This window comes from Zeus faber (genome assembly GCF_960531495.2).
Source record: "Zeus faber genome assembly, chromosome: 1".
Classification (NCBI taxonomy): domain Eukaryota; kingdom Metazoa; phylum Chordata; class Actinopteri; order Zeiformes; family Zeidae; genus Zeus; species Zeus faber.
In genome coordinates, this window is record NC_137193.1 from 47,416,968 (window position 1) to 47,442,476 (window position 25,509).

At 41.3% G+C, this 25,509-nt stretch overlaps 1 protein-coding gene across 4 annotated transcripts in view; it reads left to right on the plus strand.

Moving 5' to 3' along the window:
• Positions 1-25,509, plus strand: part of obscna (obscurin, cytoskeletal calmodulin and titin-interacting RhoGEF a) — a 67,944-nt gene that overhangs the window by 10,562 nt on the left and 31,873 nt on the right. For all 4 annotated transcript variants that reach the window (XM_080003604.1, XM_080003606.1, XM_080003605.1 and 1 more), the window contains exons 8-35: positions 510-776; positions 880-1,143; positions 1,380-1,646; positions 1,802-2,071; positions 2,228-2,494; positions 3,056-3,322; positions 4,094-4,366; positions 4,486-4,749; positions 4,911-5,177; positions 5,292-5,558; positions 5,780-6,049; positions 6,378-6,644; positions 7,931-8,206; positions 8,661-8,927; positions 11,188-11,454; positions 11,734-12,006; positions 12,292-12,558; positions 12,721-12,987; positions 13,762-14,028; positions 14,268-14,534; positions 17,560-17,829; positions 18,051-18,329; positions 20,338-20,595; positions 21,564-21,839; positions 22,013-22,288; positions 22,590-22,865; positions 23,219-23,494; positions 25,004-25,279. In XM_080003604.1, the coding sequence (XP_079859730.1) occupies positions 510-776; positions 880-1,143; positions 1,380-1,646; positions 1,802-2,071; positions 2,228-2,494; positions 3,056-3,322; positions 4,094-4,366; positions 4,486-4,749; positions 4,911-5,177; positions 5,292-5,558; positions 5,780-6,049; positions 6,378-6,644; positions 7,931-8,206; positions 8,661-8,927; positions 11,188-11,454; positions 11,734-12,006; positions 12,292-12,558; positions 12,721-12,987; positions 13,762-14,028; positions 14,268-14,534; positions 17,560-17,829; positions 18,051-18,329; positions 20,338-20,595; positions 21,564-21,839; positions 22,013-22,288; positions 22,590-22,865; positions 23,219-23,494; positions 25,004-25,279 (7,548 nt within the window). The remainder of the gene's footprint in view (positions 1-509; positions 777-879; positions 1,144-1,379; positions 1,647-1,801; positions 2,072-2,227; positions 2,495-3,055; positions 3,323-4,093; positions 4,367-4,485; positions 4,750-4,910; positions 5,178-5,291; positions 5,559-5,779; positions 6,050-6,377; positions 6,645-7,930; positions 8,207-8,660; positions 8,928-11,187; positions 11,455-11,733; positions 12,007-12,291; positions 12,559-12,720; positions 12,988-13,761; positions 14,029-14,267; positions 14,535-17,559; positions 17,830-18,050; positions 18,330-20,337; positions 20,596-21,563; positions 21,840-22,012; positions 22,289-22,589; positions 22,866-23,218; positions 23,495-25,003; positions 25,280-25,509) is intronic.

The window sequence follows — 25,509 nt, forward strand, 5'->3', positions numbered from 1 at the left end:
ATTATATATTTTATTAGCTTTAACAACTGAAAAAAAGTGTGATAAAAAATCTTTCTGAGACAACCATGTCAAAGTCTCTTTAGAAGTTCCCATCGTCATCCTGGATTTGATTGTGCAAGTGTACTTTTTTTAACCCATCTCTACCTATCTCCACCCCCCACCCTCACTTTTATTCTTTATCAGCGCTAAAATAATTATCCCTTACCCTTTTCACTAAAAATACTGTTATCCTACACCATGTATCCATAAATCAAATCAAAAGAATGAAAATAAGCCTTATATTTTATATTCTTTTACTTGAATTTGATACTGTTTTATTTTTCTCCCACCTCATTTTATATGTCCCATAATTATCCTGTGCAGATGTACTTAATACTTAAAAAGTAATAATACTTAAATAATACACACAATATCAAACAGCACACACAATATTGAACTTCAACATCCTAATAGTGCAATCGTTAACACTGTTTTTCTCCTGTCACCGGCATTGAACCTGTCCACTTTAGAGCGCCCCCTTCAGGTGGTCCAACACCTGGAGGACGTGGAAGCCAAAGAGAACAGCTCTGTAACCCTGAGCTGCGAGTTCGCCCCCTCCCCCAGGGTGGTCCGCTGGTTTAAAGGGCGCACGGCTCTGAAGACTTCTCATAAGTACAGCATGAAGAGAGAGGGGAAGCACGCAGAGCTGACCATCCATGGCCTGGTAGGGATGGATGGAGGGCAGTATCGCTGTATGGCCGGAGGGTCACAGAGCACAGCGCAGGTCAAGGTGGAAGGTGAGGCGCAAAATCTGAGGCAAGACATTGATACGTACTGTAACACGTACACAAAGTCAATCTCCTCTTTGTCCATAAACAACATCCTCCTCCTTGATTCCAGTACGAAGGCTCAAGTTGACCAAACACCTGGAACCGGTGGAAGTGGAGGAGGACGGCAGCGCCACGTTTTCATGTGAGCTGAACTATGTGGTGGCCAACGTAGAGTGGCTCCTCAACAACAACCGCCTCTATACAAACACCGTCAACAGGATCCAAAACATGGGCACCATGCACAGTCTCACCATCAGGAAACTCCAGCCACAAGAGAGCAGGATCACCTTCAAAGCCGGTCTTGTTTCTGAGGTGACATCACTAAAGGTGAAAGGTCAGTGATGTTAACACATCTTGGGAATATCCCCAAATAGTGTAGTCCAGTCATTAATTCAAAAGCTGAGTTGGAGTTTCTACTAATAACCTTGTTCCTTTAAATGTTTTTCCACTGCTTGGTTGTCTTAGTATTGCCATAGTATTACTACTAGAGGCAAGACTACTAACACTAGGAAAGTTATAGATCAAACAAGAAAATAATTGATTTAACAGGGTGTTATTCTTTGCCACTAGAGCGCCCAGCTGTGTTTCTACGGTCTCTTGAGGACGCAGTGGGAGAAGAGGAAGGGACAGTTTGTTTGCAGTGTGAAGCCTCCAAGGAGACAGTGAGCACTATTTGGAAAAAAGACGGCATGGTGCTGACACCCAGTGATCATCATCAGATGCTTCAATTTGGGAAGTCTATGGCCCTCATCCTCCATGACCTCAGCAAGGATGATGCTGGACATTACACCTGTGACCTGGGAACCAGTCAGACCAAAGCTAAAGTCGTTGTGCATGGTGAGCATTGCAGCGTATACCTTAGTTGAATTTCAGGCAATATTTCATCATTCGTGTAAATTATGTTAACCTGGTGCACAGGTGGTGGAATTAATTTTGACACAATTCAAAATGCTCTTATAAATATTCTCACTTAATCTTCTTTAAATCTGCAGACTTGTATATTTCTATCGCCCAACGTATAAAGACAGCATCTGTCCTGGAGGGCGAGAACTGTTGTTTTGAGTGTCTCCTCTCCCATGACATTACTGACGAGCCTACGTGGACTATCAATGGCCAGCTTGTGGTCAGCAACAGCCGTATGCAAGTTGTCAACAATGGCCGCAGGTACAAGTTCTCGATCTTAGGCCCTATTCTGTCTGACGCTGGAGACGTGATCTTCACAATTAAAGACCTGAGCTGTAGGGCGATGCTTTTTGTGAGAGGTAAATAACGCTCGCCTCATACAAAATTGGAACTTGCTGATCTATGTGATGCCCATTCTTATTCCTACATAACATGAATTTTTAATACATGAGTGAATTCATGTTTTATGTTGAAAACGCCTCTAATTACCGAGTAACACACCTGTCTCTTTGCAGAGAAGCCAGTGCATGTCTTCAGGGAAGTGCTGAGCGTCAAAGCAGTTCCAGGCGAGGATGCAGAGCTGAGCTGTGAAATCACAAAGCCAGAAGCCACTATTCGTTGGCTGAAAAATGGCCATTTGATCCGGCAGAGTCCAAAGTATGAGATCAGCATAGACAAGAACCTGGTGCGTTTGGTCATTCTGAACACAACCGTCAGAGACTCTGGAGAATACTGTTGCGAGGCTGACGGTGTCGCTACCCGAGCCAGGCTGGAGATAAGAGGTAGGAGCCCTGACAAAGGGTGTGCAGTAAAAAGGATATCCAAAACCTCTTCAGGGAAGTTATACATATATATGAGACAGTGCAGATTGTTTATCACAATGGTTGGATCGATTGATTTGATTGTTATTTTTTAAATTTGTTTTATATATGTAATAAACAATAGATCAGAGACAAGAACAATAAAAACAATAACAATTATAAAAAACAAAGATGATGAAAGAATTTAAATCAAGTTAATTGTTACTATATATGCACACTTACATATACTGTATATACATAAGCTCCAAAAAAAACCTATATTTTAATTCTGAGTGAAACCGAACTTCTGTCATTCCATGTTTTCATATAATTCAGAAAAAACAATTTATATGATTACATTGTTAGAGTTTCACATCTTAACGATTCCACAGACGTTCTCCCCAGATTGTAATACATATACTCTCAAAGAGTGGTGTTCATACATTTGTTTTTTAAAGTTGAGTTTAGTCCTTAATTCACATTCCTACAACATAATTCACGCTCCATACCGGTGAAGCCTGGTTATTTTTCTCCCGCTCCTAGAGCTCCAGCACACATTTGCACGGGATCTTCGTGACACACGGGCCGAGGAAAAGGGAAAAGTGACACTGGAGTGTGAGACACGGCAGCCAGCAAAGAAGATGACCTGGCTGAAGGGCATGGTGGAGCTGAGGGCTGGTAGGAAATATGTTATCAGGCAGAAGGGCGTGGTACTGTCGCTGACCATCACCGGTCTGGAGAAGTCCGACACTGATGTTTACACCTGCGACGTTGGCACCATGCAGAGCCGGGCTCAGCTGACTGTGCAAGGTGAGACCTAAGCATTGTAACATTCTCGTAATAAAGACTAGTTAATGGCCTGATATAACGAGTGATTCATAACAATGTTGTTTTATTATTCATTTCCCATTAAAGCTCTTATAAGAAGACACATTATGTGGCTCGTAAAGCCACTGAATTAAGCTTTGGCTGACATCTGACTTTTTAGTGTAGATTTAACACTACACCATCTACATAGAATATTCGAGTTCAAGTTGTGTTCAAAGTATTTTACTTAACATTGATATTATCCAGCAGTGGTGGAAAAAAACAAAGTACTTTGTTACTGAAATGGAGGGATTTTTCAAGTACTGTATCTGTATTTACTGTATTCTTACAGCAATTTTATCTTATATATATCCTTTTAAATTACTATGAAACCACCTATACTATTTCTTTTGTACATTGTGATCAGGATCTGCATGAGCAATCATCTGCAGTAAAAAGGTGCAGTTATCACTTAATGTGGTAATATAGACTCTGTTATAACAGTGCACTGGATATGGAGAAGTACTTCTACTTTCAATAATTGAAGTATATTTTAGAGCAAGTACTTAAACTTTTACTTATGTAGAAGTGTCAATGAGGTATCTTTACTATTACTAGAATAATTGTGTGTAAGGTTATTTGTACTTTTACTTAACTAAAAGGTCTGTGTACGTCTTCCGTTCTTTTATCCAGTCTCATGCAATATTAATATTAAAGAACATGTGGTATCTTTTAATGACCTATGTAAAAATATTATCTCAATTGATTAACCAGGCCAAAAAGTATTGATTCTGGATGAACTGGAGGACGTTAAGTGTCTGGAGGGTGACACGGTCATGTTCAGGTGCCGGATCTGTCCCAGCGACTACACCGCAGTCAAGTGGTATCTGGATGAGACGCTGCTGTACACCAATGAGCTGAATGAGATCCAGGTAGTCCCAGGGGGCTTCCACACCCTCATGTTCAGACAGCTGGCCCGCAAAGACACTGGGACTATCTCTTTCGAGGCAGGGGACAAGAGATCCTATGCCTCACTGCTTGTTAGAGGTAGGGCTTTTTGAAATGATTATTACACACTTTTACATTGTTTAGGTTGTTTGAGTCTTTTTTCATCATGTCTCAACCAAATGTCAGACAGTCCTATGCTCTGCCTTATCTCCTATCAGAGAGGCGTCCAACCATTATTAAAGCACTGGAGGATTGTGAGGCCATTGAGGGAGGAGGCTTGGTGCTGTCCTGTGTGACCTCCAAGCCATGCCACATTCTATGGTACAAAGATGGCTGCTTGATGTGGAACTCCTCAAAGTACTTTGCAAACCGTTTGGGCTGTGAGGCAAGACTGACAATCAGGGAAGTCGGCAACAATGATGCTGGGGTGTACGAGTGCAGCGCTGGGTCTGTCACCACCAGGGCTGTCGTAACTGTCAAAGGTTAGAGGATTGTGTCCATTTAATTCCATCCAGTTCCTTTTGGTACCATGACTTTTCCCCATCCTATAATGTACAGACAGTACAATTAGCAGGCTGGTCTTGAGCTTGCCATGTTTTGCTTCTGCTAATGAGTCCTTTCCTCATACTTCTTCATGTCCCAGCCATCCCAGCTGAGTTCATTCAGCCTCTTCAAATGATGGAGGCCAAGGAGGGGGAGACTGTGACCCTTGCCTGTGAATACTCTCTGCCCGGTGTCCTGTACCACTGGAGAAGAGGTCTGGAAGGCCTCAGAGCTGGAGACAAGTATGTTATGAAGCAGAGGAAGACAGTCAACACTTTGACCATCACAGCCGTTACACCCAAGGACTCAGGAGACTACACCTGCCATTGCAGAAACCACCACACCACCGCAAGCCTCAAAGTCATCGGTAAATGGCTGTGTTTGTTGATGTAATTCTGAAGCTGTGGTTCTTAGTTTAGAATAATCCCGACTGAACTGTTCCTTTTGCTGTTGTTGATGAATATTTCCTGTTTCCCTCCAGCCATACCCATCACATTCAGACAGCAGCTGAAGAACGTTCAGGCCGAAGAAGGAAACAATGTCACACTGCGCTGCGAGTTGTCTAAACCTGGGATACCAGTAGAGTGGAGAAAGGGAGACAATCTGTTGAAGAATGGAGTGAAGTACCAGATAAGGAAGCGAGAGATAACCCAGGAGCTGCTGATCTGGAGGCCTGTGCCTGAGGACAGTGGCATCTATGTCTGTGTGTGTACTGATCAAAGGACATCTGCCACAGTCAAAATCATTGGTAGGAATTGACAAGAATAGTATTTATTTTAGTATTTAGTACAATCAATATGTCATTATCGATCATTATTGCGTATTGTAATAAGTGTATAATATGATCAAAAATAATGTGAAAATATACAACAATAATATAAAAAAACCCATACATTTTCTAACACGTGTATTGAAGCACATTCTGTGTATTTATAATACATTATAGCGTACGTCTTAATGCATTTTCAGCTCTCCCAGTGACCTTCAAGCAGAAGCTGAGGAACGTGCAGATGGAGGAGGGCAGCAATGCCACTCTCCGCTGTGAGCTGTCCAAACCTGGACACACTGTGGAGTGGAGGAGGAGAGGGAATGAACTCATAACAAACGGAGAGAAGTACCAGATGCGGCAGAGAGACACGCTGATTGAACTGAAGATCCTTGATGTGAAGCTGGAAGACAGTGACCTCTACACATGTATTTGTGGAAACATAGAGACCACTGCCACTCTGACTGTGAATGGTAGGAGTCATTATCCTGAATTTCTCCAACAGGGATCAATGATCAATGATCAATGTGTTATCTTAGCTTAACCTCCCTCAAAAAAGTGCTGAAATATTTTACTCTCTGCAAAGACTTGAAGGACGTCATGAGATAATATAATACTGTTTTATTTAATATTAATATAATTAATATAATATTTCCAACTTTGCTATGTATTCAATACCAAAGCTTTAAAGTTAAAAAAAACAACGTATGTAAGATACTGTACAAGAAAAGTAATCTAGATAAAATAGTGAAATATTTTGACACAATCCATTTAAATCATCAAGCTGTATCTGTCTTCCAGCTCTCCCCATCATCTTCAAGCAGAAACTGAAGAACCTACAGGTGGAGGAGGGTCACAGCCCCACGCTGCAGTGTGAGATCTCCAAAGCCGGCATCCCGGTGGAGTGGAGGCTGGGTGGAGTTCTGCTGCAGGACGGAGAGAAGTACCACATCAAGCAGAGGGGCTTGGTGGTTGAGCTGACCATCAGCGACGCTCTCCCAGAGGACAGTGGGGTCTACATTTGTGTTTGCAGAGAACAGAAGACTAAATCCACCGTCAAAGTCATCGGTAGGTGCAGTTGGTTATGAAGAGGTCAACCATAAAAAACATCAGCTATTTTCTTTTTTCATGTTTTCTATAGCTGTGGTTGTCAACCTTATTTGGCCCTGTTTTTAGATCCCAAAAGCAATTAATTAGTGTAGTGTGTTTACCTACTTTAAATAAATGATCACGCTTGTTATTTGGACACTAACCCTTTTTCCTGGGGGGACCGAATGAAATTTACAAAGCAAATCAATCATAAAGCATAATTCATCAATCTCATAATCTAAGCGTAAATTTCTCTCTATAGCACTTGTCTCTATTTCCTACTTAAAGCTAAATATCACAGATATCAACCTTAGAAATAAAGAAAACATTTATTTATATCTAAAATGTGTGGCAATAAAAGGCACCAGTGTTATGTGCTACAATTGCCATTCAGGTCTATAAGCAACAGATTGAGGCAAAAAAAAATCTGTTATGACGAGTTCAGACTATATGATTCTGGCCTGATTTTCCACTCACTGACAGGTTTTTAGAGATCGGAAAGCAAAGCCCCAGATCGGAGAAAATCAAAACACACTCCGTGAATGACTAGTGTGTGGTGTGAACTAATCGCTCTGCGATTCGCGATGGCTGATGGCTCGCAGATGCTGGCGAGATATCAAGCAGTTTTAATATCTGATCATGTTGGGATCAAGTCAGGAGTGACACATACAGCTATGGCCAATGAGAGCAGATACGGGGTGATGAGGGGGTCAAGAAGGAGAGAAGGGGAGAGGGAGTGCGCTAGAGCACCATTTAATATTTATATTCTGCATTTATTCATTTTTTACAGTAATAAAGAATATAATAAAAATTAAATAACCCTGTCTTGTGCATGGTATTGCGTCATTTCCAGTGTCACTTCTCACGTGTGTTTTTGTAACATAAGGGAATTTGGAGACTCGACAGACTCGTCGGGGATTCCTCCTGGTGAAAGATCATTTCATTGTATCATAGAGCATGGAGAGTGCTCCGAGTGGATGTATATAAATTATTATATATTTAAAACCTAATTAACTACATTTTTATTGAAAATATATTACTCAAATATCAATATATTAGTCCTTGAAATGTCCCACAACTAGGTATGCATATCAAGTGACCTTGTGTTGGGAAGGTTAGGAATCATTGATCTAATGTAGCCTACATACATAGTTTTTGCTTTGTAGGAACTCTGTCATGTCAGATATCATCTTCAGTCTTTTTTGCTGTCATTTCATATCTCTTTGTTACTCAACCACCATTATTTGCATGCTTTGGTTCCACAGCGGTCCCTGCGACCTTCAAAATGAGCCTGAAGAGCCACGATGCCGAAGAGGGAGGCAGCTTGACCCTGCACTGTGAGCTGTCCAAGCAGGGCGTCCCGGTGGAGTGGCGACGGGGGGACGAGGTGCTTTCACAGGAGGTGTCTCGAGGAAAGTATGAGATGAGGCAAGAGGGGAAGACGGCGGAGATGACCATTCTCAATATCCAACCAGAAGACGTAGGGAAATACAGCTGCGTCACAGGGGACGAGAAGACCACCGCTGAGGTCAAAGTGAAATGTAAGTCAAAATGCACTAGTGTTTATTTTACCCATAATATCCTCAAAAGCGTTTTCAATAATGTAAAAAATCAGGGAATGGCTTCAAAGAATATTGGTTTATAATTTTGTTTTTATTTATAATTGTTTCTTGTGAGTATTCTTTCGGCTCAACATGGGAATCCAAGATTCAAATAAAAATAATAAGGATCAACACAGTAATATAGTAAGGATCAACAGTCATAAGTCATGTCACTCCACAAGTTCACTCCTACTGCTCAATTCAATTACAAATTGTCCTAAGGCTTTCAATTCTCATATGGAAAGAAGCTACTCATGAAAAGAGGAGCGGTCCTTAATTCACAAATTATGTTTCCCTGTTAAAACTAGCAAGCAAGAAGTGCAGTTATAATTCTGAAGAGGAAACCATTTTGTCCATTGGATCTTAACTTAGGGTATTTTTCGACATTTTACAGCCCTCCCTGTCACGTTCAGACGAGAGCTCCAGCATGTGTCGGTGCAGGAAGGGGACAGTGCAGTGTTCTGCTGTGAGCTCTCCAAGTCTGGGGCCCTCGTAGACTGGAGAAGAGGCCGAGTCATCCTCAAATCAGGAGACAAATATGAGATGAAACAGGACGGACGCCTCACCAAACTGGTCGTCTACAGCGTGGGGGAGAGCGACGCTGGCAAATACGCCTGTAAAACCAAAGACAGCCAGTCCACTGCTGAGCTCACTGTCAAGGGTAAGATACCATATTAAGCAGAGATTCCTGATTAAAGCCAGATTTTGATGTAGCATTGTATTTTGTATATTCTTAATGAAGGTGACTTGCTTTTATTTGCAAATTATATCAATAAATTCAACAGAGTCGCCCGAGGGCCAATGGGAAAGAGGTCTGCTTAACAGTAGTTTCTGCGAAAGATGCAGTAGAGCCAGAAGGGCTTTGTACTATGTGAGCCCTTTGTGTGGTTTCACTAGTTATGGTTGTTTCATACAATCATTAGTTTGGTGAGAACTCAATAGATAAGTGTCACAGTACTTGTCTGTACTGTACATTATATTTCTACAGTGCTTGGTGAAAAAACTAATATATTGTGTAATGTATCCCAAAACAGAATTAAAAATGTGAGATGTATAGGCAAAATCATTCATAAACTCAACAGCTTTTCTGTAGTTTTCAAGTACTACTATTAGTATCAGCATTGATATTGTTGCAACTAAAAAAGTCTTGAAAGAAAAAACAGTGTAACTGAACAAAATTTTGTGTATCTGAGAGTCAAGTACAACAACAAACAGAGAAAGGGACTCCGGAGTCCAACTGACTAACCAAACCTATTGGGCTTCCTTATATCCCAAGATGTACCCTTCTCCAATTACATGTTCTGCCCCGTTCAGGAACCAATCACTGTCTTGGGGGTGTGTCCCACAAAACCAATCACAGTCTTGTTACCATGAATGCCTTATTTTTTTGGGGTGGTTTTTAAAGAACCAATTACGGTCTTTGCGGGTATGGACCAGTCACAACTTATAGTCCTGTTACCAGGCAGCTTCTCCTTTTGGGGGTGGTTCTTAAAGAACAGTCTTGTGGGGTGTGAACCACTCACAGTAACAAATCACAGTCCAGTTACCAGGGAGCCTCGCTTTTCCTGGAAGAAAGTTTTTTCTACGGTTTCCTGGAACCCTTGCGCCATATATGGGTATATGACCTTGGACTCTTTCTCTTTGTCTCAGCTCTTTTTGGTCCTTCTTTCCTTGGCCTGTTTTTGTAGAGGACTTCTTTATGTTATTTCATTTCTTCCCTTTTTTGGGTTTAGAGCATACATTTTTAAAAGGTTTTCATATACAGTGGTATTTTGACTTACGAGTTTAATTCATTCCGCGACAGAGCTTGTAATTCAATCTGCTCGTATAGCAAATCAGTTTTCCCCATTGAAATTAATTGAAATGCCATTAATCCGTTCCAGCCCCCAAAAAACCACCCCAATTTGTTTTTGTTACGTATTTTTAAACAAGAAAAATGTATTTATAAATAACAAATATTGTATAAAAACATAGTAAAACATAATAAAAGAGAATGTCGAAGAGAATCGCTCATGTTTTTCTATAAGTTCATGCTTTAATTCAATCTACATCATCTCAGCACTTACTCCCTAGGACCCATGGTTAGAAAAAGAAATTGGCAAAATAACTGCACAAAAAGCACAAAACGCGAGCACAAAACACAAAAGAAATGGTTCCACGGTCAGGTAACCATATGAAGTGAAAGAGTGAGATGGGGGATGCTGGTCGGATTCACTCGCCACGCCAACTAGGGGCGGCATACCTGAAGCTCGCTCCTCCTAACTCACATTCTGCTCGCAAATCAATACAAAAAATCGACGGAATGACGGCTCGTAACTCGGAAAACTCGTATGTTAGTGCACTCGTAAATCAAGGTACCACTGTACGTTGAATATTTGTGGTTTAGTATAACATGTAATCATTTTTTAATGTGGGGGGCCTCAAGTTCTGTGAGCCAATGATCCGTTGTATTTGCTCCTTCACCAATTTATGTTGTCAGTCCACTAAAATCTGTTTCCAAACAAAAATCTGGGGCGAGAAATAAGCAATCCAGTTGCTGAATCTTCACTCATACATCTACAAGGCCTCTTTAAAAATTTTGTTTCAGCTTTGGTTGCCATGCTCAAGGCATGTGGGAGACATGGACACTGCACCGCGATGTACCGGGACTCCTGGAAGCAGGGATTTTTTTTTTTATGTAATTATTGGAAAATGAAATAAAATAAAAACATACTATTTTTATTGGTTTGGTTTGGAGAAACACACAGCAGATTTTCATTAGAGGTCCTCCATAACACCCTTTCAATGCTTGCTAATGTATTTGGAATAAAAAAGCAGTTGCGATAGCCTTCGCACAGTGGCAGTGAAACAGCACAGCTGAAGAGAATCCAAAAAAGATATCTCACGTCATATGATTAACCATTCCATCTGGTTATCTTCAGGTTTACCGCCCAGTTTCAAGCTCCCGCTGTTCTACCAGGAGGCCACAGAGGGAAACAGTGTGGTCCTGCGCTGTGAGTTAACCAAACCAGCGCCCTCGGTGGAGTGGAGGCGAGGACAGGAGCTGCTGTGCAGCGGGGACAAGTACCAGATGAGGAAGAAGGACCAGCAAGTGGAGATGAAGATCATAGATATCAGTCTGGAAGACATCGGGGAATACAGCTGTATCTGTGGAGAACAAATGACGACAGCAAGCCTGATGGTGAATGGTGCGTATTCTCAACTGTATTTCACAAAAGCCTTCTTTGGAAAAGGGGTTTTATGTGACTTGAAGAGTATTTTCAACGCCCTGGTTTTAATAATGAAATAACTCAAATAATGTGTTCTAGAGTTCAATACCCCTTTAAAGAAGCTTTACTTTGGTCAATACAATACACTATACAATGTTAAATGATGGTATATCAGCATACTAGGAGACAAAGTTTACTTGAAGTGCTGCAAAAAATCTGTATGTATCTTAAATTGCCTTCTCCCCATGAAATCTCCAGAACGGCCCATCACATTCATCCAAGACCTGAAGAACATTCAGGTGTTGGAAGGCAACAATGTCACGCTCCACTGTAAGCTCTCTAAAGCTGGAGTAGCAGTGCAGTGGAGGAAGGCGGACAAAATACTGACCAGCGGAGAGAAATACCAGATGAAGCAATGTGACTGCACCCAGGAGCTCTGCATCAGGAAAAGCCAGCCTCAGGACAGTGGGGTCTATAGTTGTGTGTCTGTGTGTGACGACTTGAAAACTACCGCCACCATCATCGTCACTGGTGAGCAGTGGTTTTGTTCAAAGAGCTATTCAGTTTTCTTGCAAGTTTAATGCATTTGAAGTGAAATAATTTGACAGTTAAATTCTTAAATTACTTAGTTTACACCAGGGCTGTCACAACAAATGTCCCTTATAATAACAATTATTCTTAGAATCTAGTCTTTACAAAATGATCTTATTACAAAATAATGACAGCCCTAGGTTACACAACTTTAAACTATTTATGTTCATAATAATACATGATACATATTTAATGATTATAAAAAAAAAAATTGCTGTTTCTCAGCCATCCCAGTAACTTTCAAGCAGGAGCTGAAGAACCAGGAGGCTGTGGAGGAAAGCAGCGTGACCCTGCGCTGTGAGCTGTCCAAGCCAGGGGTCCCGGTGCAGTGGAGGAGGAACTCCAAGCTCCTGAAGGAGGGACGGAAATACCAGATAAAGCAGGAGGGCCGGGTGGCAGAGATGATGGTGAGAAATGTGGCTGTTGAGGACGCCGGCGAGTACAGCTGCTTCACAGGCACCATATTGACCTCAGCTGACGTCAAAATTAGAGGTAAGGTCCATTTAAATGTCTGTTCACAAGCTACTAATAAAAAGGAAATCATTTTGGTGTTGTGCTTCTTCATGTGAGGATAATTAAAGCAGTCCAGCAGTTATAGTACTAAAGTGTAAGCCTATGCTTTAAGATTAATAATTGTTTGTTAACATTTTACAGCCCTTCCCATAACTTTTAAGCAAGAGGTGGAGAATCTGGAGGTGAAGGAGGGGAATTTTGCAGTTTTCCGATGTGAGCTTTCCAAGCCTGGAGCCCCGGTGGACTGGAGAAGAGGCAGAGTCATCCTCAAACCAGGAGACAAATTTGAGTTTAAACAGGACGGACGCCTCACCAAACTGGTCATTAACAACGTGGAAGAGAGCGACGCCGGCAAATACACCTGTAAGACCACAGACAGCCAGTCCACTGCTGAGCTCACTGTCATGGGTAAGATAAAGCATGGTACATAATGTTCTACTGCTTTAATACTTTAATAATGATGTGGAGGACATACAGTTTATTTGTCTTCTATCCTGATTGTCTAGCTTTCCTGTTTGCTTGTACAGTGGTTTAAAGGGAAATTTCAAGGAATTTAACAGATTAGTAGTTACAATTGAACAAATCTGAAGTACGAGATAGTTTAGCGAAATTTCCCTTTAAGGACCAAGAACAGTGAAATAGCACTAGAAAGTTTAAAGGGAAATTACATCAAATAATCTGTGTTGGGTGGATTACACTACAAATCTCAGAATTCCATTCATTCCGTGCAGCACTGGTATTCACTCTAAGAAAGTATTTTTCTTTGAATTATGTGCCGTCTTCTGATCGATTGATTTATAGATATTTTCCCATCTAAGGGTGTTGTTCTTCTTTGTGAATGTCCGTCAACATCAACAGTTTACTGACCACAACTAGCTACGCTGGTTTACCAAATTCACTTTGGCTGCCTTTCACTTCTTGTGCGTGCGTGGTCTTTGCATTCTAGCTGGGAAAGGCGGACAAACCTCCAACAATGGAAACAGCATGTAGAGGAGCACATACATTGAACGGCTCTTTCTTATAAAGTGCCGGCTAAATAAAGTATCAAATATGAGATTTTTTTAACAAAAGAATCTAATGGATCACTGCTTTAAAGAATATAAACATAAAAATACAATTTAAGACTGCGGCTTACATAATACTACTAGTACTAAGTCTATTTTATGGTTCCTCTCATCTCAGCTCCCCCTATCACATTCAAAATAAAGCTGAAAAACCAGCAGGTAGAAGAAGAGAACAGTGTGACCCTGAGCTGTGAGTTGTCTAAGCCTGGCCTTGCTGTAGAGTGGAGAAAAGGAGAAGAGCTGCTGAAGAATGGATTGAAGTACCAGATTAAAAAGAGAGATAGCTTCATGGAGATGACAATCAGGAACGCACTGCTAGAAGACACCGGGGTCTATAGTTGTGCATATGGGGATACCAGGACAACAGCCAACATCACCATCACACGTAAGGGCAGAACGTATACATGCTGTATATTCATATACATGTTGTACCTATTTTCCGTCCAACGTTTTCGGAAATTGTGTGTATTCTTAAATGTCTTAAATTGTTCATTCAATTAAAAAAATTCATGATTATTAAGGTTTAAACCAATAGCAATCTTAACTAATGCTGATTCAGCATGAAACTTGAATTGGATGCAGTACATTTTCTAACATATATATTTTTTTCCCCCCAACACACAGCTATTCCCATCACATTCAAGCTGGGTCTGAAGAACCAAGAGGCCCGTGAGGGTGGAAATGTGGCACTGCACTGTGAACTGTCCAAAGCCGGGATCCCGGTGGTGTGGTGGAAGGGGGAGGACCAGCTGTGTCACGGGGCGAGGTACCAGATGAAGCTGGATGGAAAAGTAGCGGAGATGCAGATTAGAAATATCCAGCCTGAGGACGTAGGGGAGTACAGCTGCATCTCTGGTGATCAGAAGACAACTGCAGAAGTGAATGTGAGAGGTATGCCAAAAACTCTCATGGCTTATTTAATTTGGGACTTTCTGGTCAGACATCCTTAAATGTATTGATAAACTAATTGTCCTTAATTTATATTTTCAAAATGTAATCAGTTAATGTGAAAAACACATACAGGCTGAGATACAAAACAAAATATTATTCTTTATATCATACACTTCTATGATACACTTTATTCCACCTGGTTAAATTTGGTTCTAAATCGAGAGTTACGCATGTAACTACGGTTCTATGAATCTGGATGACCGCCAGAGATGGTGCCTTTGGGAACTGGATCTTCTCCATCTCGTGTCTAAGCAGGTCGAGTGTCGAGTAACAACAATATAAGCCTGCATCATTGCGGAGTACGCACCTTCAGGATCTTCTCTATTGACAGGAAACTCTGACGGTAGAATGGCACGTAAAGGCTTGGTTTTACCTTCGCAGAGGACGCACAGCGTTTATACCTGGCAGATTCTCTGTTGCAGTCCCTCACCGGAATGACAGGGGGCAGTCGAGAAAAAAAATTCCCAGTGGAGCAGGAAGTAGTAGTAGAAGTAGACGGAGATGGAAGTAGACAAACATCAAACATGGCTGCGCATAGAAAACAGAAGCGTCTTTATGTTGGGGAGGAAATTATGTTTATTGTTGCTCAACGCACTAAATCGTCGGGTTAAGGAGGTTGGGTGTCTGCTTGTTACATGCAGAAAGAAGCTTAAATGGCAAACATACTGTTTTGCTGAATCCTATGCGTGCTTTAGATAAAGAGCTGCACTTCAGCTTCTCTCGAATGTCGGCGCAGCTCTTTGATGACCTACCGGATCGCATCAAGCTGTTAATATGGCATGCAAGGACTCACCATAGCCTGGTCAGTTTACAAGAGAGATTGGGGGTTATTTTGAAAATCCTTGCTTCTCGTAGTAGCCAGACAGCTGTTGTGGCAAGCTATAAATTGGGTTCGACGATGATGTCGCTGATTGTGTCCAAGGTTTGCCAGGCAATCTGGAAGGGCCTACCTTCCAGAGGCCTTACCTTTGCCTGCCTTGGATATGTTGATGGGAAGCATGTGCAAATTAAAGCACCACCAAGTGCAGGAAGTGATTACTTCAACTACAAGGGAACCCACTCAAATGTCCTCATGACCGTCTGCAGTCTGAAAATAATGCTTTACCATGGTGGATATTGGCGCATACGGCCGAGATCCGCCATCTCTGATAGGGGAATTTTCCAGGAGAGTCTGTTTGGTTCGAGACTCCTGGGAGGGAGTCTTGAACTGCCACCACCTGAGAACCTGCCCAACACCAACAGAGTTCCTCACGTGTTCCTATGAGATGCAGCAAAATTAGACTTTAGAATAATAAACAATAAGTAAGTTATTACACTACTTTTAAGTTACTCCCCAAAATAAAAATAAAAAAATTATGCTATTTTTGCCAGAGGGGAATGCTGGTACTAAAAGACAAATTACTACCTGTGTCCTACATGTACCAACTAATGCGATTGGCTTGGTCGTCAACTCTCACCTTGCGCGTCCGCCATATTGGAGCAGTCGAGATCCGCTGCACTGTGCATCGAGGGATGCCACGCAGTGCACCACTCCGCTCCAGCTCTCAGGTGGTCCACACTGAGACACACTGGGCATTCGTTATGACCATCTTCTACCTAAAGAGCAGAGATGCATGTGCTCCAACTGTAGGAGTCCATTACACCACAACCAGTTACCAGACAGTACCCGGTAAATACGTGAATGCTTACTTGCTAACCAATCCTCAGCGAAAGCACTGAACAATTGGCCGCAACAATCACTGCAGCAACTCCAGACTGCAGCTGGTTAACAGCGAAAACACTAACCCAGCAACAATCCCTGATTACCCGCGCAATCACAGCGGAACTGCTACCTGGCTGCGAACACTCACATTAGCGAACTCTGACTAGCGTCAGGCTAAACACAACAGTACGCCGAGTACTACTAGGGCTGGTACCACGAAGAGACTGCGAAATAAAAAAGTATCAATTAAAGTAAGTAAGAAACAATTAAACTACTTAATGTCAGATAGAAGACACCGAAAACAGTGCTATATATATATATATATATATATATATACACACAATTAAGAAAGAGCATCAGTAACGCTTTTGCTCTAGTAATTGTTAGCCGTAGCCATTTTGTGTATACCGTCAGCAAGGTAAATGAAAAACTTGCTTGACAGTCCAAGATGAGATACTGGGTAAGCTTGCCATAGCTACTGGAGGATGAATACCCGTAGCTCCAACTGTAGTTATGAGGCTACTTGCAGATAAACTCACCCGTAAGAATAAACTTTTTTTTTTTTTTGTATATTTTCCGAACCTGCTTCTTTCAAGCATTTCACAAGTAGATACGAAGGGGTGTCTTCTGTGATGACGCAGGCTTATATAGGGGTGTGGCCCTGCATCATCCAAGGACAACAAGTGACTTTGTCGGTATACACACCTGCGTTGACATGAAATGGAGAAGATCTACTGTATGGAATTTTGTGAAAGGAGACGAAAAAGCCAAGAATTTGCCTTGTCCAATTCTCAGAATGGCTGATTTTGTGGGACATTTGTAACACTGTGCCCTTTTGAGCAAGCGTGCTGGCAAAGTTGAGCGCACAAAGAGTGGAGAGATTTAGCGAGAGAGATAGACAATGTGAGGGCATGAGCAAGAATTCAGGCATATGAGTAAAACTGAGTGAGAGCAGTTATTATTGCATGTTAATATGGATAATAGCAAACATGCAAATACATTTATTGTGCACAAAATCAATTTTGTTTTGCTCAAATGATTTATGTACTTGCAAAATTTATTTTTCTGTGCTCCAAATCTCCCATTGCTCGCTCAGGAACGAGGCATAAATATAACGCTATAAAGATCTAGTGCTCAAAGGCACTGTCTCTGATGGTCAGTAAGAATTAAATAGAACTTACATTTTGATTGTTATTTCTTTCTTCGGCATGGTTGCACCTGCAAAGTTAACTTATTGATGGAATAGCACATTGTTTTTTTCAGCGGCTGCATCAGTGTTCTTCAAGGAAGAGTTGCAGGACCAGGTCGTGATGGAGGGCAAGCCGGTACTCATGGCCTGTGAGCTCTCCAGCGCTAATGTCCCGGTTACATGGAAAAAGGACGACACCCTTGTTGATGCTGGAGGACGCTACATTATTAAAAAGACAGGCGCCACACACACCCTGGAGATCAGGAAGCTGTACCAGGAGGACACTGGGGATTACTGCTGTATTAGCAGAGGCAAAAAGACCACTGCCAAGCTGATAGTGAGGGGTAAGTGGACCCTCTTACAGATAATATCTTCTCCTTGAGCTGTGTAATCTAGTGAACTTGATCGTGGGACTTCATAGAAAGCTAAGTTCTAGTATAGCTATTGTGCACAGACTAGAACGATTTTTCTTATCACGTTAGTGGTAGCATGTACTACAACTTGTTCTACATTCTTCTGCATTCTCCTAAAGACCAGGTCTATTTAGCTCCTCCTTCCTCCACAGAACGTGTGAGAATTATTACAGAGCTGCAGGACATGACGGTGACAGCGGGCGAGGATGCAGTGTTTGTTTGTGAGCTGAGCCATTCAGATATGACCGAGGGAGAATGGTGGTTGGGCTCAAGTCGCCTGCAGAAGAACGAGATGAACCAGATGACCTGTCATGGACGCCAGCACCGCCTGGTTCTCACCATGACAACGCCAGAGGAGGCTGGGACTGTGGCTTTTATGGTTGGGGAGGAGAGGACCTCAGCACAACTGTTAGTGGTGCCCAGGGCCAAAGGTGAGGAGAGACAGAAGAGTTGAAGCAAAAACTTTGAAACCTAATGTGAAAACATATTCCACATAAAGTCTTAAACAACTGGATTTAGGCATCACCCCAACTCTGTACAAAAATAATCTTCAATCAATTAAACATTTTTAACCAGAATTTTATTAAAAAAACATTTTTATAGTAATATATATATATATATATCGATCAGCCACAACATTAAAACCACTGACAGGTGATGTGAATAACATTGTTACAAATTGTGAGACACTTTAACTCATAGACAATAGTGAGGTAGGTAGTTATGTGACTCTCATTAAAACAATGAAATGAGAAACGCTAAGGGGGTTGACTTGTTCAAAGGGGAAAATAATTAAATTCGACACATCAACCTGTCAACATTATTAAGCAGAACTGTAAGTCTTTGCCTTATGGATCGACGAGTTGTGGTGAGAAGTTTCAGCAGTTCTCCAGACCTTACGTGGCCGAGTGGTGTACCTAGATAATCGCTGCTGCATGTCTCATCCACCGTTGATTTTCATCCACCTCATATGGGAGTCAGCCGACGGTGTTTTGGATGGGGCCGGGGTAACTCCAATGTTCCAAAGCGGACCGGAATGGTTTGCTGGCTCAGGAAGGCTCCAGTGCAAATTAATTAAACTCTCGTAGGTGGTTTAGTGTTAAATCGAATGAATCTAGCTACACTAACTTAATCAGTTAGGCTTGAATCTTTGTGGATTGGTTAAAAAACAAAAAAAAGAAGAATAATGCAATGTTGCAAAACCACAAGGTTTAGAGATAAAAATAGAGGTAGAATACAGGAAAACACAATTCTTCAGCTGGGTAGTTGGAGCCGGCTTGTTTAATTAAATGTAAATTGCACGCGAACATAGCAAAACAAAGACTTATAGAAAAGAAAAGAAAACTTAAAATAAAAATAATCTTCTTAAACTCAACTGTGGAACCAGCGTATTCGATACCGAGTCGAAGGCTCCTTATAAACACTCAGATTGCGGAGGAGGAGCTGCATATCTCCTACCTTTTAACTGACTGTTAATTCGTTCTAATTAGGGGATGTAATTTCTTCCATGCAAAAAGTCACATATCTTCACACACTATGTTCAGACCAATTAATGATTTCAAAACATAAACTCTTTGTGACAATGTTTACATATAAACAAATATTAGTAAAAATGAAAATAAATGATTCAAACATCAATCATCTTTCAAAACTTTCTATCAGTAACATTACATTTGTGACGATTTCTAATTACTAACTATAAAAACATAATTTCAACACTCCTAATAAAAGGCATCAAATCATAATTTCTATTCTGATTACACACACAAGGAGCATTGTAATACTGATGGTTGTCATGGTTTCTCCTGTCGGTAGATGGCAACCTGGCAACATGAGAAATTAATACATTTAAAATTATGTTGTGTAAGTTTGCCAATTCACAATTCGTACAATGATGGGAGTTGGATAATTTTCCATAGAACTGTCAGAAGAAATAATGTTACTTAAATTACTGACAGATTTGATATTAGTTCATATTATTTTAGACTTAGGCTTAACACAAGGGAAAAATTGCAGATGAAAGCCATTCAGGTGAGTCTTGCATTTTATGGTCTGGTTGAGAAAACCAGGGGTTATTCATGGAGAATATGGGTTCCAGGTGAATAGAGAGTGGGGAGTTTTTTAATCTCGACCTGTGATAACAAATAGGGGCAAATGGTCCTCCCATCTGTCTTTGTTCAGTCCTAATTGGCCTGTTTATTGTTTGGGAATGCAGAAATGTGTTAGAAATCCTATGATCTCAATGGGGTTCTGTGAATCTCTGAAGAGAAGATGGTCTGGGGCAGACTGTCCTGCTGTGTTCCACTACATACCGGTGTTACATATTCAATAAACATTGGCTTTTATCATGTCAGGTACTCTTAGTTAATAGTTATTTTGTACTTAACACAGATTAAACTATTTTGCAATTACTTATTTCCATATTTATGCATATTTCAGTTTTATTTGAGGAGGAGCTTAAGGATGTTGTGATCATGGAGGGAGAGACTGCCACCTTATGCTGCACCACCTCTGACCTCACCACCACTGTGATCTGGAGACTAAACCACATCCCTCTACATAATGGAAATAAATACGAGATTCGGAAGGAGGGCAAAGTCAACCTGCTGGTCATCTATGACGCGGAGCCTGTGGATACTGGCACATATCTATGTGATACGGGGGATGTGCAGAGCAGTGCCATGCTTACTGTTCAAGGTAAAAACAAACTAAAATGAACAAAATTAGAATAATACCTTTAATTTATAATTAACATAATAATAAGCAATTGCTTAAAAATTATAAAGTACCAAGTCAAAAATAGCATTATGTAAAATGAATAAAAATGTTTTGTGGACAACATTCACAGATGAAACAGTGAGCCAGGGAAGAAAGCAGACATTATATGGTACTGAATATATGCTGTAGGAGCAGATGAAACCATGGGCAAGCTTCTCTGCATCTGGCAAGGTGCAGCAAGGTGCTGCCAGCATAACCATGATAAATCAGCACACACTAATATTTGGGTACGGGGAACATGTAGAAGAAAAAAAAGGAGGTGGCCAAGGACTGACCCTTGTGGGACACCATAGTCAATAGGCGACAAACTGTGTGTCCACAATGTTAACATTTTAGTCATTTAGCAGACGCTTTTATCCAAAGCGACTTACAATTATTCAAACACCGACGGACGCAGCAATTAGGGGTTAAGTGTCTTGCTCAAGGACACTACAGCATGCTAGCAGGAGGAGCCTGGGATCGAACCAGCAACCTTTAGATTACTAGACGATCAGCTCTACCTCCTGAGCTACCACCCCCATGTTAAATGCATAACTGAAATGCAGACGTGCCAAGAAGGAAGGTTACCCAGCAACATTTGCTATCAGCATGGTATATGTGACGAGCTGTTTCTGTGCTATAGAAATCTGATGGTTAAAAAATGCATAATTTGTATCCATTGGCAGCTGTTATTAAAACTTATACTTTTTGGAATAGCAATCTCAATGTTTGGATGTTGCATCTTCACTTAAATTATCCAAACATGCATTCCTATGATTGTGTAATACCACATTTGTACAGAATTAACCACCAGAGTTGTACTTTACAGGGAGGGTCAGTTCATGTTATAACTACTTATCCTATGAAACACAGTATATTGATTTTTTTTCAACCAACCATTTTTCCAGAGCTCCCTCCATTCTTCCAGGAGGACTTACAAAGCTTGGAGGCTGAGGAGGGAGGTTCTGCTTCCCTGATCTGCGAGCTGTCGAAGCCTCCTCAGCCTGGAGTATTGGTGCAGTGGAGGAAGAACAGACTGCCACTGAAAGCCAACAGAAAGTACGAAATGAAGCAAGATGGCTGCCTGTTCCAGCTCCATATCAAGGAGCTGAAACCAGAGGATAGTGGCAGCTACTCATGTCACGCAGGAGAGGAAGAGACTTCTGCTTCTGTATTCGTAAAAGGTTTGAGCATGTTACAATTGTTTTGGACATTTTACAGGATGAAGAGCAGGTAGAAGATAGACCACACAAATGTTGTAGAAGCAACCTTACATACATCATCTAGAATTCCAAAAGAAGTTCATTTTAGAGCAAAGATGAACCATCAAATTGTCCTTCCTAATCGTCCCTTCTAGAACTCCCTCTAAGTTTCAAGAAGGACTTACAGAATGTGGAGACTGAGGAGGGAGGTGCTGCCTCTCTGATCTGTGAGCTGTCTAAGCCTCCTCAGCCTGGACTGACAGTGCAGTGGAGGAAGAACAGGCTTCCTCTGAGAGCCAACAGGAAGTATGAGATGAAGCAGGATGGCTGCCTGCTCCAGCTTCACATGACGGAGCTCAAACCAGAGGACAGTGGCAGCTACTCATGTCAGGCAGGAGTGGTAGAGAGCACTGCCAGTCTGTCAGTTAAAGGTTTGTGCTTTGTGACATATTTTTGTAGAAGATTTCATGTGATTTCCTCACTTCAGATTGAATGAGTGGCAGGTCATTCAAAGGCAAATCACAGGTCATTTTCTGAGACTGAACAACATCTACATAAACAGTCTATACTGTAATCATCTGACCTGTCTATTAAAACTTGTTGTATAAAAACTTCCTTCAATCGTGTCAACAAGGTAAAACAAGCCATTGAAGCCAATAAAGCTGTCGATAGATATTATTTTTGCTAGTAATCACAGGTTTCAAGTATAGTCTTGAATCTTGAATCTTCCAGAACTCCCTCCATCTTTCAAGAAGGACTTACAGAATGTGGAGGCTGAGGAGGGAGGTGCTGCCTCTCTGATCTGTGAGCTGTCTAAGCCTCCTCACCCTGGACTGACAGTGCAGTGGAGGAAGAACAGGCTTCCTCTGAGAGCCAACAGGAAGTATGAGATGAAGCAGGATGGCTGCCTGCTCCAGCTGCACATCAAGGAGCTCAAACCAGAGGACAGTGGCAGCTACTCATGTCAGGCAGGAGTGGTAGAGACCACTGCCAGTCTCTCAGTTAAAGGTTTGTGCTTTGGGACATATTTTTGGAGCAGATTTCATGTGATTTTCTCACGTCAGATTGAGTGAGTGGCAGGTTATTCAAAGGCAAATCACAGAGGTCATTCACTGAGGCGGAACAACATCTACATAAACAGTTGTTACTGTAATTATCTGAACTGTCTAGTAAAACTTTTTTAGACACATTTTTAGTTGGTATAAAACTTCCTTCAATCGTATAAACAAGGTAAAACCAGCCATTGAAGGCCATAAAGTTGTCAGTAGATATTATTTTCAACAGTAATCACATGTTTCAAGTACAGATTCTATAACACCCAATATGTCAAATATTTCACTGCACCTCCCCATCTCTTCCAGAACTCCCTCCATCTATCAAGAAGGACTTACAAAATGTGGAGGCTGAGGAGGGAGGTGCTGCCTCTCTGATCTGTGAGCTGTCTAAGCCTCCTCAGCCTGGACTGACGGTGCAGTGGAGAAAGAACAGGCTTCCTCTCAGAGCCAACAGGAAGTATGAGATGAAGCAGGATGGCTGCCTGCTCCAGCTGCACATCAAGGAGCTCAAACCAGAGGACAGTGGCAGCTACTCATGTCAGGCAGGAGTGGCAGAGACCACCTCTACTGTAACAGTCAAAGGTGTGTGTCAATGTAAATGTATTTCAAGCAGATTTCATGAGGTAGCAATGCTTTTCATTCTGTGGGTGAAAGGGGTGTGCGTTCTAGGGCTGCCCTTGACTAAAGATTTTCCTTATTGACTATTAGTCGTCAGTTCAAGTCATTAGTCGACCAATCATCACACGTTTATGATATTAATTCATTTAATTAAATGTGTTTTTGGGGTATCAAAAAATGGTTTGAGCTTCAGGACTGACAAAGAATATTATAACTTACATTGTTAACACTGTGCTACATTACAGATAAATACAATACCTAATAACCAGCGTTTAAAATAAAAAATAATTTACAAGACAAATGTTACAACACCATTATTACACCAGTTAAACATTACATTGGTTAAATTTATTAGGCCCTATTGTTATTTTATTATTGTACACATTTAATTTACATATTTATATTATTTGCACTGAAATGTGGCGTACAGAAGATCATTTTCCTGGCATCGGCATATCCTCGTCAGGGAGGCCTTGTTGGGCACATTTCCCTGGGCCACAGACTCACGCTCACTGCTCCTTCCCCATCCCAGGTCCTCTGGGGCTCGGGCCTCTGGCCGGCCTCCATCCGGTCCGTAGGGGAATTTAAAATATGATTTGGTTATTGAAGAATGTGATTAACTGTTACAAATGGCTCTTATACTATACACAATATTTTTTAGAATATACGCAATATTTTTTACTGTCTTTTAGACTGGTAGACTACTCTAAGTTCAAATTTCCGTTTAAAAGTCAGGGAAGTGAGTCACTAAGAACATCGCTATTCTGAATGTGTCTGAAAAACCAGCAAGGCGACTCCACATTTTGTTAATTTACCAGTACCATCGACACAATAACTAAATAACCAGCCTTTCAAATAGAAATGTAATTCAAAAGCACTGTGCGGCGCGCATGCAACAAGAGAGCCGCCTGTTGATTACCAGCAAACCATCAAAAGCTGTAATTATTCTTCTGAATTTGTCAGAAGGACCAGCAAGGAGAGTGAATATTTATTTTTGTTAAAATTTGTTTTAAATTAAAACCCTCGAGCGTTTGATACATGGGTCCAGCCATATCGGTTTTAAGGTTTATTTTAACAAGGCTCAGCTCCCGAATGGAGTTTTTTCGTTTTCCTGCGCTCAACCAAACAATAAAAAACATGATCAATTCAGACTGTTCTTGTCGACGAACGTTTGGTTGACATTTTGGGGGCAGCTCTAGTGCATTCTATACTGATTAATGTAATTTTAGAAAGTAATTACTGGAAAATGCCAATACTTGAATTCAAAGGCCAGTCATATACTGCACTTCAATCATTGAGAAATAAAATTAAATTCAACATTAAGATCAACGATGAAAACTTGCAAGAAAAGCATTACAAAACATTTAAAAACTCTATTTAAACCAGTTACGATATATCTAATGTAATTCTGGTATGTTCTTCTCTAACACAAAATATGTGAAATATTTCACTGTGCCTCACTATCCCTTGCAGAACTCCCTCCATCTATTAAGAAGGACTTACAGAACGCTGAGGCTGAGGAGGGAGGTGCCGCCTCTCTGATCTGTGAGCTGTCTAAGCCTCCTCAGCCTGGACTGACAGTGCAGTGGAGGAAGAACAGGCTTCCTCTGAGAGCAAACAGGAAGTATGAGATGAAGCAGGATGGCTGCCTGCTCCAGCTGCACATCAAGGAGCTCAAACCAGAGGACAGTGGCAGCTACTCATGTCAGGCAGGAGTGGCAGAGACCACTGCTACCGTATCAGTCAAAGGTGTGTGTAAATGTAAATGTATTTCAAGCAGATGTAGTTTCTCGATTAATTTGATGTATTGATGAAGAAGGAGTGACCGCTGACGCTGACTTGAGTAAAATAATAGGTTTATTACAAAAGAACAGCATCAGACCAGACTTGCTATGGGCGTCTAGGAGAGAACTGAGCCGGATGGATTCTCTGCCGGGTGAAACTTGGGCGGGTTCTTTTAAGCTTGTCCAAAGACAATA